This window comes from Diabrotica virgifera, chromosome 7, assembly GCF_917563875.1.
Source record: "Diabrotica virgifera virgifera chromosome 7, PGI_DIABVI_V3a".
In the NCBI taxonomy this organism is placed as follows: domain Eukaryota; kingdom Metazoa; phylum Arthropoda; class Insecta; order Coleoptera; family Chrysomelidae; genus Diabrotica; species Diabrotica virgifera.
The window spans coordinates 10,314,292-10,328,479 of record NC_065449.1 but is presented as its reverse complement, the minus strand read 5'-3'; the positions used below and the strand labels follow the sequence as shown (position 1 = coordinate 10,328,479).

The following is a 14,188-nucleotide window of genomic DNA, read 5'->3' as shown; positions in this document are numbered from 1 at the left end:
AGTCAATGGTGTGAGCACTGTCAGTTAAATAGTAACGTGTGGCCTTACTTTTACAGGCATACCTATTGTGGCAAATGTATCATATTTTTCAAAATTTTGGAATGCATTTAAACCGTATAACAATTTTAACTTTTGATTTTAATACAGATTTTAATTCTCTACAAGTATTCTCTCATGACTTTTGATGTAGAATAATTAGGGAAGCAGCAATTCAACAATTCATAATTTTACATTGAGTTTCCTATGGCCCTTTTTACGATTCACCACCCGGTATAAGATAAAATGTGTACTATTTGTCTTATTATTTCATAATAACACAAATAATACACAATATATACACTTCAATGATCGAAAATAATTTAAAAATATGGGAATGTAAACTCTTGTGACGTAAAGTCAAAAATATAAGTCTCCCCACCACCGTCGGACAAGACAACCGTAATAAAGTCTAATAACCGTGAAAATAGTGTACTTTTCAAACTTGAAAGCTATTGTTTTAGTGTATTTTCTCTTGTAGTGTTGGCAATAAAAAATTATCCATTATGAGTCATATGTCTATTTGCCATCTGTCAAACATCAAAAGAAAACAAGATTTTGACGTTAGGTATGCCTTTTCCACATTTTAATCTAATATTTTCCACAAAACAAAGTATTTTTCCAAACTTTTCATTTCCAATTTAATGTTTGAAGTCACATTTGTAAGCTGACATATCTTTCGATATTCTTAAATACTGCAAGATGATTCACGCCATTTGACATTTGCACATCAACACCACTTAAATTGCGACTGTTAGTTTTAGGTATTCTGCATTTGGAATGAACTTTTTAATTCTGAAACAATAATACCAAATAATAAAGATGAGTGCGAGTGACGAACCGATATTTTCCAATAAAGATGAGGAAATTTTGTACTGGAAGCATTTGGCTGCAGAATATCTACAAGAGTTAGTATTATTGTTTATATCCTTATACTTTGTTTAATTGATCTTTATTTTAACATATTTATCAACCTAAAAGCTTATTTTTAATAGATTTTCCAAAGAGGCTCTCAGAGGTCAGGCAGTTTAGTATAAAGAGTCTTATTTTGCTCACAATGTGTTACATATCGAGGGGTTCGAGCAAAAACCCGATAAATACGAAAACTATAAAATCCGGTATTTTTATTTCTGCTGTAGTAAAAACACGTCTCCTACCACTGGTAAATGTTATTATTTGATATTATCATTTTTAAGCACAATAACTCGACACCCCCATCGAACAAGGTTGTAACTCAAGTTACGCCTTTTTTCATATTTCAACACAGGCGAATTCAGCAAAAAATGGAGCACACATCAATATAAACGACATAGTTTAATTCTCAATAGTTTGGCTAATAAGAAGTTGTACTTTAAGTTACGTGTGCCATTTTAAGTCATTTTAGCGTGAAAAAGGCAACACTGGATACTCCCTATGTTAAATATTTACTTTCTTTATACTTGACGATTAACAAGGTTTTTAAATTAGTTACAATTTTGTTACACGTATGTTTAATTTATAAAGTAATCAGACATGTGGAATGTGGACAAAATAAATATAGAATAGTTTTTGTTCCATACTTCTACGTAGTAAAAAAAGTTTAATATTTAATGTATTTTTTGAAACGGCATATTTCAAAACGAGGGTGATTCAATGCATACCCTTATAGAAAAACGGAAAAAATAAGTTGTATATGCTCCAGACCAATGGATAACCATGATACGATATGCCAAAGCTTCAGGCAAGCCTTAATCCGTAACTGAAATAAATCAGAAGCGAAGTCTAAATTTTAACCTATTTAAGGACACCCATGTTAATTTTGAAGTAGATGTTAATAGTAAAAGAGTAAGGTAATAAAGCAAAATGATCTAAAATTAAATATTTACAGATTCACAATAGAAATGCGAAAAATTTGAGATATTTTATAACATGTTTTCTTCATAGTGATAAAATATTGTTATTGTAAAATTTATAATTTCCAATTAAAGTTGTGAAAACTATGAGTTGATATTTTGTTTAAATATACCATAAAACTAATTTTCTCCTATCTATATTGCCAATGCCTCAAAACATACAACCTTTTAATGGAAAAACTGGAAAAATAACTAACACGGAGAGAGTAAAATGGTTGTTAAGCAAGTTACAACCTTTTTCTATGAATAATCATCTTTATTCTTAAAGTATCTCAATCAAACTCAAGATTTGCAATAGTTAATAAAATTACAAAACATACATCTCACAGTAATCCCTTATTATGTTATAAATATCATATCGCATCAGTGTAAAAGAGTCTAACCATTTCACTACAAATTTTTAAAAATTTAATTTTTCGTTTTTTGCCTCCTGTAAAATCCCAAAAAATGAGTTACATTACAACCTTGTTCGATGGGGGTGTTGAACTAATAAAAACCAAACATCGTAAAAACTGTTAACTCATATTTTTAAATAACACCAACCCTATATAATATAACTTTACTGATAAAAATGCTTTGTTGTAAACATATTTATAATATGAGAAACCAGTAGAATCATGTATCTTCTATTTCCTGTGTAAAATTACTAATTTTATTAGAAATATTTCTAAGTTAAAAACTGATAATTAATTTTATCAGAGATGAAGGTTACAAAATTGTTCATTTTGACAAAATATATTCATGCGAAAATCCGATTAAAAATTTCAGCACACTTTTTTCCTGCGAAATCCCAGCAAAAGATGGCGTAAATTGACAATTGAATATTACGAAAACAAAAAAAGCGGTTAGAAAGGGGCCAATATTTATAATGAAAAACAAACTCGGAGCTTCCAAGGTACCACAGCAAATCAATTGTAGTAAATTTAAATTTAAGTGTACTGAAAAGTCTGAAGACAATTGAAACTCTGTAGAAATTACTGGAGTCTAGTAGTAGCAGTCTAGTCTAGAAAAATTTTTATTTTGTACAATATAACTGTCAAACTAATTAAGGCCATCGGTTCATAATTCGCAAATACTTTACGGCTATCCCTACTTTTTCTATCTTTACACAGCAAATTACGTGTAGTAAAATTCACACTGGTATGGATATGTAAACATTACTAGAATATCATTCTACTAGAAAATGTCATCACTAACTTAAAGAGATGGCTTTTGAATGTTCTTGGATAAATGTTATTTGTATACAGTAGAACGTCAATAATCCGGATTAATTGGGACCGGACCCCATCCGGATTATCAAATTATCCGGATTATCGAAATTACCTCAAAAAAGGTCAGTATACACATTAAAGTACAACAGACGTTTTAAAATTTTATGTTTTCTCTTGTACAGTAAAGTGCCTAGAGGTGAAATCAATCAAAACATTTTTTTATGATTAAACACTGTATTGTAATTAATTTATAATAGCACCATGTGTACACTAAAAACATCAGACACTATTTGGGCTTTTAAAAAAATGTGTAAAATATTTTTGAACTGCGGTAGAGGTTCGTTTTTAAAATAAACATTATAGAAGGTCTCAGGGACTTTTGGCCCTCGCTAATAACGTAATATTTCATTCTGCGTTTAAATTTTTCAAAAATACTTATTAGTTTTCTCAGGTTTTGAAAAAAATGAATCCCCATTTGAATAGCATTGCAGCCAAAATACGTACCCATCCCCTTAAGACTAGATTTGTCCCTAAAACTTCCCAAAGAAAGGAACGAACATTTAATAAGAAATGTTTCTTTCCACTAGCTTACCATGAATAAATTCCAGTGTGTCAAAAGTTTTTTAAAAACGCTGTGTATATTCTCAGATGATATAATAAATGCTGTAGCTAACAGTGATTCTACTGGATGATATTTTAAAGAAGACAATAGCGGAAAACTGTAACCAGTTAATAAAAATATCAGAACATATTGGTTTGAATTAAAAAAAACTCCTACTCTACGCCCTAAAAAGCTAAAACAAATTTCATCCCAAAAAGCAACCATAGACTTACCAACTCCGGGCAATTTACCAAAGATATATAAAAGTACCTTTCTAATAAGTGAAGCAAAGAAAACAAATTTAATAAAGATGTGCCAAGAAAATATTTTTAGAGAAGAGGTGCATGCTTGAATAACAAATTTAAAAACCGGTAATTATATCGTAGATCGATTTCCTGACGTAATGATGTGAGAAGAATCGGAAGAAGACACATTTTACCTTTTAATTTTCTAAAAAGAATGCAGAATAATTTAATTTGTTGGAATATTGTACAATTAACTTTTATTTTATAATTAAAAAAATTCAAAATAAAAAACAATAAAGTCAAATGTTATACTCATTCAACGAGGTAAAACCCGATAAATATCACGTTTTATTTTTTTTTGTAAATACGTTTTTATCAATTAAACTTAAAATAAATTATTCTAACTAAATATTAAATTCTCTGCCATTTGGCTATAAGAAATATTTGATAAAACTTCCTATGACGATTTTAAATCTTGTTCAAACTTCCTAAAATCTTTAATTGCGATATCTCTAAACAATGGTTTTGTTAGTTATCGGGGTTTCGCTCGAACCCCTCGATATGTTTTCTATGGGCATTTTTGTAGTTTTTTCGTAAAGTTAGTTATAATTTTTCAGTCAGTAAATAAGAGAACCACATAGAAACTGTTTTTACCCTATTTGTAACGACATTGTTGACAATAATGTAATTTTCTAATGATTGATTGGTTTTAGTGCACAGAGAATACAGAAAGAATCTGATGAATTTATAGTGGAATCTCAACAATTGGACCGAGAATATGAAGCAACTATAGACCAAGATGAAAAAAAGATTAGAGAACTGACATTAGCAAATAACAAAGCTCAGAATGAAATTGAATCATTAAGAGTAAGTGTTGTACATTTTTTCATTCCAGTATTTTTTATAGTTTTCTTTGTTACTAGTTTCATGCTAGATCAAAGTCCACTGAGTCAGCCACTTTGATCGGCCATGAAACAGCACAGACCCTGCACTACTTACTCATTGATACTGTTTTTTAGAACAAACTAGAACAAAGTAATAAAGAAATAGGTAGCTTACAAAATGAAGTACAGAATATAAAGACAGAGAAACTACAGATGTCCCAGTATATTAGAGATTTAGAACAGAAAAATGATGACCTAGAAAGGGCCAGGAGAATTATAGAAGAAAGCATAGCAGGTATAGAAACTGCCTTTAATTCTGCAGTGGAAAGAAATGCTATATTAGAATCAGAAGTTGATGAAAAAGAAGGCCTTAAAGAAAAGTTACAGAGATTAGCAGATGAAACTAGAGGTAAGTTATAAACAAATGGTTTATTGTCTACAGAAATTCAAATAAGTTGGCTAAAATATATAAAAATTAATTTTTTTTAGTTTCTAAATTATAAGAATCCTTAAAATCAGCACCAATTTTCCAATGACTACATATTTATAGTGTTAGATGTTAGTAAGAATTCCTTTTTGTCTGTTACAGATTTAAAACAAGAACTATAGTGTTAGATATTAGTAAGAATTCCTTTTTGTCTGTTACAGATTTAAAACAAGAACTTTCAGTTAAAGAAAAAGAAAGGGGACCCGACAACGAACGAATATTAAACGGTTTTCAAAAGGCCATCATGGATTCGAATCGACTCAAAGAAAATGAGACCCAAACCACCCCAGCAAAACGTAAGAAAAAATTTGATAAAACTCTTAAGAGGCTTATAACCTTATATAATAGAATCAAAGCGCTTCCTAGATGATTGCTAGATTTAGATTTTTGTTTTGACTATGTAGTTTCTTCTTTTATTTCAATTCACGAAATGACCTAATATAATATTCAACCAGACATTGTGATTGTTATAATTCTTTTGTGTTTAAAAGTGTCAAATAATTTTCACTAAGTTGATGAACAATTTATAAAAAAAGAATAGTTGTGTCCAACAATTATTCTTTATTTATTTTTATTTTCCAAACTCCCTTTATATTTGTGCTTTTTCTTCGTCTGCTTTAAGTGCCATCTCCTAATCGGAGGTTGAATATCATCATCACTATCTCTACTCTTTCTACCGCTGCTCTAAAGAGTTCTATAGAACTGCATTTAAATCAGTCCCTTAAACAATCAATGAATCAAGAAGTAATTTATTCCTTTAATCTTCCCTGTAAATTTATTTATTGTCATCACCATTATTACTTTGAGAAAAACATGCCAAAACATTTCAACAGAAGAGAAAGAAAAAACATTTACAGGGTTTCTCATTATATTTTGACCCCCACTTATTTTCCTTAATTTCGGGAATACAAAAAAAGTTTTAAATAAAAGTTGTATTATTTTATCTGTACCGACCAACAGTGTAGCAACAGACCAAATTTTGTATACAGGGAGTGCCCAATAAAATGCATGTTCAATATTTCAAATGGGACACCCTGTATTTTTTTATAGTTTTGAGTAGCCCTGCATTTCCTGATTACAAGTATACAGGGTGTAACAAAAATACAGGTCATAAATTTAATCACATATTCTGGAACCAAAAATATATCGATTAAACCTAACTTATCTTAGTACAAATATGCACATAAAAAAAGTTATAGCCCTTTGAAGTTACAAAATGAAAATCGATTTTTTCCAATATATCGAAAACTATTAGAGATATTTTATTGAAAATGGACGTGTTGGATTATTATGACCGAAGCATCTTAAAAATAAATTATAGTGACATTTGTGCACCCCATAAAAATTTTATGGGGGTTTTGTTCCCTTAAACCCCCCCAAACTTTTGTGTACGTTCCAGTTAAATTATTATTGTTGTACCTTTACTTAAACACAATGTTTTTACAACTTTTTTGCCTCTTAGTATTTTTTCGATAAGATAGTTTTTATCGAGATGCGGCTTCTTTTTTAATATGTTTACATAAAAATTTTATGGGGGATTTGTTCCTTTAAACCCTCCAAATCTTTGTGTACGTTCCAATTAAAGTATTATTGCGATACCATTAGTTAAACACAGTGTTTTTAAAACTTTTTTGCCTCTTAGTATTTTTTTGGTAAGGCAACTTTTATGGAGATGTGGCTTCCTTTGTAATATGGTTCAAAATACACCTAAAAATGTAAATTATAAATAAATTGTCGTATTATTACCATGTATAGGTTACCATATACAAATATGTGGCGGATTTGACAAATATCTAAAATATCTCGATAAAAATGGACTTTTCGAAAAAGTACTAAAAGACAAAAAAGTTTTAAAAACATTGTGTTTACCTGATTGAATCACAACAATAGTTAAATTGGAACGTACACAAAAGTTTGAGGGGGTTTAAGGGAACAAACCCCCCATAAAATTTTTATGGGATCTACAAATTCCACTATAATTTATTTTTAAGATGCTTCGGTCAAAGTAATCCAACACGTCCATTTTCAATAAAATATGTCTTATAGTTTTCGGTATATTGGAAAAAATCGATTTTCATTTTGTAACTTCAAAGGGCTATAACTTTTTGTATGTGCATATTTGGACTAAGGTAAGTTAGGTTCAGTCGATCTATTTTTGGTTCCAGAATACGTGATTTAATTTACGACCTGTTTTTTTGTTACACCCTGTATAACATAATGTATGGCGTATGGTACTACAAAAGGGTAACCATCGGCTATGCACCTGACATTTCAAAATGAAACAATTATTAATTTATTATAAACTGTCAGTCCTCATACCGAAATGGGTTATACTGTAGATGAAAAAGTAGATATATTCTCAATTTATGTAAAAAATAATAAAAACAAGCAAGCAGCAAGAAGAGAATATAGGCTGATTTATCCAGATCGACAGACTCCTTCTGCAAATACATTTTTATATAATTATCGTCATGTCATAAATGAAAAAATGTTTGAACGGAAGAAACATACTATCGTAGGAAATGATGATGAAGATCTTAATACTTTGCTTTACTTTGAAGGTAAAAATTAAATACTTATGTTTCAGTATGTTTAAATCATTTCTTTGGACTAATAACAATTAGAAAATTAGTTAGTGAAGAAGTCAAATCAGGTAGTTTTTTTAGTCGGCTATCTACGATTTGTTAAGTTAGTATTTAAGTCTCTCCTATTTAGCTATTTATATATAAAAAATTGATAATTGTCAGTGTCAGTAGAAAAAGTAATAAAACCTTGGAAAAAGAACTAAATTTGATTGAACAAGAACTTACTGATGTTCATAAGAAAGCGTTTACAGTTCTGTCAAGACATGCTTACAAATTTTAACAATGATCCTAATTATTTTTATAACGTTTTTCAACTTCAGGCATTTTTAATAGAAGAAATAGGTATTCGTGGAAACAGAAAAATAATAGAAAAAAAAAATTAAGCAAATAAAAAAAGTCAGGGAGAAAATAAATAAATGCGTGGTGCGGAATATTTCAAAACAAAATAGTTGGACCATTGTTTTATGATTATAAATTAACTCGGGGAATCATATTTGGACACGGTCATTACAGAAGTGGATGAGTTATTAAATCAAAATTATACATTATGAGCACCGCCACATAATGTCATAGCCGTTCAAGAACATTTAAATAATCAATTTAATGTGTGGATCGGCAATAAGGGTACCATTACATGGTCACCAAATAGTCCCGACTTAACACCATGTGATAGCTTTTTATCAGGGTTTTTAAAAGAAAAAGTGTATTTTGATTCAAGTACAAATATTAACACTATCACGGCAAAAGTTCGCGCGGAAATTGAATTTTTTTTTGTTTTGTTATGGCATGGACTTTATGTCAATCAGCCAGTCACAACATGACTACTATATGAAGAAGATTAAATATTAATAATATCAAGAAGATTAAATATTTAAAGACCGAAGTCCATAAAATATCAATAACGAAGAAAAATTAGTTCAATAGCTGTTTAGAGGTAATTTATGTACTGAAATAAAGAGATGGTACTAAGCTAAGGTAAGCTAATTATAGCCTCCTTTCAACATCATAGGTGTATTCAAAAACGATCTACAAAAATTTAATAACAATAACAATAAGATAAGAATAATAAAATAAGAATATTAATAAACAAGACGGTGAGGTCCTCAAAGTTCCATAGCAAGTTTTTTCTTTCTTTTTATCTTCCGCGGCTCCCTATTCAATTCAAAAGCCGCCTTGCTATGGACTGTCCAAGTTGCTCACCATATTTTTTCTATATAAATACATACACATATACTTTTAATACTTGACTCTACAAAACTATTTTGGTACTTGACAGAAACATCACCAACGCATTATACATACTCTCTTGTTCATTGGCTAAGATACTAAGGATATTAAACGGAGCTGGTATCTTAAGTCTATGTAGCTGCTGAATAAATCATTTGCTGAATAAATAAATGCAGAATAAATAATTTAAATGGTCATAATAACACAATATCTGACGCATTAGAAAATTTGAGAGGAAAATATTACTTGTGCATTGATAACAATGGAGGGCACTTTGAGCATCTATTGTAATCTTAAATGTAGTATTGTATCTTAAATGTAGTATTGTAAGTCATTAATTTTGTCGACTTTCTAAATATATTTTTTCTAAATATATTTTTTTTCTTATCTTAGTATAGTATAGTAGTACCATACGCCATTATTGGGACCGTGCAAGTTCGGCAAAGCGACCCCTATTTCTACGCTCTATACTAAAATTCGCACTTTTAATTATATTGGCCAATTATATCAGTCCTGGTTACTGGATAATTGTCAAGGCCATAGTCCAAAAAAATAATAAGAAGAAAAAATAAGATTCAGGTTATGTTATGAAAACGCCAACAATTGTATGTAGTAAATAAAATTAGTTATTGAAATGCAGTACTGCAAGCAAAATAAAATTAATTAAATTTACCTTTATATAATAATTGCATATCATATCAATATTGTGGAGCAATATATAATTTTTCTGCTTCAGTGACAGAAGGTATGAAATATACGTCAATTTGACAATTTCAATTGACAATATGAATTATTTAAGATAGTTGCAATATTTCTCCGCGACTCGCGCAGGGTCGTTTCTCGTTTCCCCTTCCAAGTACTTGCACACCGCGAATAGAACAAAACTAATGCTACACTATGTTATATATTTGTAATCAGGAAATGCAGGGCTACTCAAAACTATAAAAAAATACAGGGTGTCCCATTTTAAATATTGAAGATGCATTTTATTGGGCACTCCCTGTATACAAAATTTGGTCTGTTGCTACACTGTTGGTCGGTACAGATAAAATAATACAACTTTTATTTGAAACTTTTTTTGTATTCCCGAACTTAAGGAAAATAAGTGGGGGTCAAAATATAATGAGAAACCCTGTACTAAGCAGCAATTTTTTTCGCTCTCCTGAAAATTTTGACTTATGATGTTTCTAACAGCACTGGAAGTCTTCTTCTGTCAGCTTCTCCTAACTATCTTTATGCTCAGTGCCAATAGTTACTAATGTTTTAAAATACAAAAGAATTGAACTACACAATGTCTGAATTATTGTATATACTACCTGCATCGCTTATTCCGCTAGATAACTGCATGATCGCTTCTATTAAACCATGCCTACAGACCTTAGAACTAAAATAGAGTAGTTAATCATCTTCGAGGTTTTTTAGCTATCATTTTCTTGTAATATTAGAATCAACTTTCTTTAAATATTTATTGCACAACCTTTGAACACCCACAGATATGTAAATTAACTTATGAATTAAATATGACTAAGACTTAGTAGCATTTTGTTTTATTGGCAGTTAATATTTACTTAATATTCTAAACAAACAAAGTATAAATGACAAGTTTTGAATAAATACCAAAAGAGAATATGCGCGAAAAATAGATATTTAAAAGTCATATTTTGTGTGACTTATACATGACAATACAAGTGAAATTTTGCGCGAAATATTACAATTAAAATTACTTTTTTTGTGACACATGACAATAAAAGTGACATTTTGTGCGAAATATTACAATTAAAATGACATTTTCCGTGACATATGACATTAAAAGCGACATTTTGTGTGACATAACAATAAATGAGACATGTGGCGTGAAACATCAATTATTACATTGCCCGCTATGTCTGACATTTTCTTTGCTTTTCCTCATTCTCCTTTCAATGGTTGTTCGAAATGTCCTCTCCATCTTTCCATTATATGCTGGCCAACAATTAATATTGTTTCGCTTTTGGTCATTATTTGTTTTAGTTTTATTTCTTTGTTCCTTTGTAGATCTTTAAGTGTTCTATAAAACAATTTTACATTTTCTCTACTGTGTTCTTTAATTTTTTCTCCGAACTTATCCCAGCTTGTCGTTTTCTCATTGTTGACTATTTATTTGACTTTTACTTTCTGTGTTTTGTATCTTTTGTTGCGTTTTTTCTTGTAGTAATTCTTTCCACAATTTCATTTGTTCTGTCATTTCGATTTTTATCTTCTAATCCCACCATTGTGTCCCCTTTCTCTTTCCTATTATTTCCTGTGGTCCCACATACTAGTTTTTCTATATTCGTCATAGCATTTCTAAATTGTCCCTATTCTTCTGCTATTTCTGTCATTTCTCCTTGTGTGTGCACTTTCTTCTCCACTATATTTTTCTTGCAGTTTGTCCCAAAATTCATTCTTTTCGTTTTTTTATGAACTCTTTCTAATCGTTTTCGAAATACACCTTGAATGAATATGCTTTGGAAATGAATACACTTTGGTATTCGAAACGTCGAAATAAATAACATACTTTTTCTTATATATCTAATAAAAAAATTTTAATCATGTAGTTAATTTTAAAAATGTATATATTCTGCACTTATTCACATGCACAAGTAATTGCCTCAAATTAATGCTAGTTAATACATATTTTAGGTTAAGTTAGGTTATGTTTTTAATTTAGTAGATTGCTCAATAAAAAAGTTTTGCCATTCGATATGACTGAATGCAATTGTATGGTTTGAAACACATTTCATGTTCCAATATATTCTCCCTGATCTTCAATTTAATTCTAGTAATTTTATAATTTATGGATTTCATTCCCGGCATACGAATCCTAACATACACTTCCATTGCTGCTATTACCTCTTCTTCTGTGTCAGAAAGCTATCATGGTGCTTTGTATGTTGCTCCAGTTCTTGACACGTGTTATTTATATGATTGTTTTTATACCTGATGCACATAAATATTCCTGCTTAGCTCCGTTGTTTCTTGAGTGTCCTTTTCTATTTTTGTGTTATGTTATATATCATAACTCTTCTTCTGACGCTACGTCTCCCAAAAAAATAAAATTTCATTTTATTTACTTATATCTGTAAAAAATACTATGACACGTCAATTTAGAACTACTGTAAAATAGGAATGAGTTGACAAATCTACATACTACAACTTCACACCTGTTCTTTAAACAGTATTGTCATCTTTAGTTAAATAAACAACGATCGACCAGCACCATCTCCTATCGAACGACAAAACTAATTGAACAACTTTGCACTTTGTACATAGAGGTGGGAAATTAAAAAAAATGTTGAGTATGTGGTCGTTACTGCCGAATATTATTTATTATAACATAAGGGTTGTTGTGTTTAATATATAAACAAAGATAAAAATAAATTATTTGTTTAACTTTTTACTCGTTTTCCTTAACATTTCTGCATTTTATAACCATTTCTTTCTACCGTGCATGTTTCTGATTTACTAGTTATAAGAAGTAACTGTCATACATAGTTAAATCGTTTCTAGAATTTTTATTATAACAAAAATAAGGATATTTATAGATCCTGATACAATAGTGATGCTTAATAAAGATACGGGTCCAACAAATTCAGTAGAAGTAAACTGTTATGACAGTCATAAGATTTGTTCGTACAGACAAATTTTCAACCGGTTGACAATTCCACACTGCGCAGGTGTGATTGGAAACTGTAACAAACTAATTGCAGATGTTGATGTTCTGCGAACGGATAAATTTGTCTGCCAATCCCTATCAAAATTGACAGAAACCGAACGGTATAGGGCTTTTCATCGATTGTCATTTGTTTCGAGCTTGTGTCATATGTTGTATAATCTGTGTATAATATTAATATACACGGATTATACGATATATGACAGAAGCTCGAAACAAATGACTGTGAATGAGAAGCCCTATTCGACAAATATGTCAATTGTCAATATAAGAAGATTATGTTCTATATGATTAACTCGTTCACTGCCAGAGTGTTTTGTTTGATTTTTACGTTCAGGCCGGACGGTATATATCAGATGGGAAAAGTGGATGGACAAAGCCGCGCAGAGGTAGATTTCCACGGATAATATTATGAAATTCGTGGAAATGTGTCTCTGGCATGAAAATGAAAAAAAAAATTCTGGGTCACATTGACCGCGCTGGCTTCTGTAAAAGCCATTTTCTCGGTCGCATTGACCGAGGCGCCAGTGAACAAGTTAAAAAATAAGAAAAAAAATGTATAAACATTCTCAATTTCTTTGCAACACAAAAATGCAGCAGATGCATAATACTTTGGTCAAATCTGAGAGTGCAGGAAGTGTCTATACCGGTTTCTGGGGTTGTTTCCCCCTCATCAGTAGTCCCATATCCTCCTCTCTCAGACTCTTCTACGTACCACACTTTGGGCCTTTCCGAATTGGAAAGAAAGAAATGTCACGGATGAACTAGGGCCATCTACCGAAAAACAAAGTAAGTTATCAATCGAACTAGCACAGAAAACGACAATAAATATCGTCTCCATACCACCAGATTGACAACAGGTGGAATACTTTCTTTTGTTACACCTCCTGAGATTTTCAAAATTTATAAATCATACAGGACGCCGAGGAGAATATGGGACTACTGACGAGGGGGAAACAACCCCCGAAACCGGTATAGACTCTTCCTGCACTCTCAGATTTGACCATAGTATTATGCAGCTGCTGCATTTTCGTGTTGCAAAGAAATTGAAAATGTTTATACATTTTTAATTCGTTTACTCTTTTGTTTGAGTATTAAGGAATCTTTCTTGTTGGAGCTTTTACCACGCTGAGCAGATGAGTTGTGCATTATTTAAAATTCTCTCATCTTAATTTCCTCGGCATCCTGTATGATTTATAAATTTTGAAAATCTCAGGAGGTGTAACCAAAGAAAGTTGTTCTGAAGCTATTTTCTTGTGGCATTTTTATAATTACGTATTTTTTATGGGAAATAAGCCACAATTTTACTAAAAAATGAATTTATTAACG

General features: G+C 30.5%; 1 protein-coding gene across 2 annotated transcripts in view; it reads left to right on the top strand.

Moving 5' to 3' along the window:
• The first annotated feature begins 479 nt into the window (after positions 1-479).
• Positions 480-14,188, top strand: part of LOC114327386 (nuclear distribution protein nudE homolog 1) — a 50,382-nt gene continuing 36,673 nt past the window's right edge. For both annotated transcript variants that reach the window (XR_007699661.1, XM_050657208.1), the window contains exons 1-5: positions 480-604; positions 795-944; positions 4,699-4,852; positions 5,005-5,278; positions 5,518-5,652. Coding sequence is in view for 1 of the 2 variants with exons in the window: in XM_050657208.1 (XP_050513165.1) it covers positions 859-944; positions 4,699-4,852; positions 5,005-5,278; positions 5,518-5,652 (649 nt within the window). In the remaining variant the exon portion in view is untranslated. The remainder of the gene's footprint in view (positions 605-794; positions 945-4,698; positions 4,853-5,004; positions 5,279-5,517; positions 5,653-14,188) is intronic.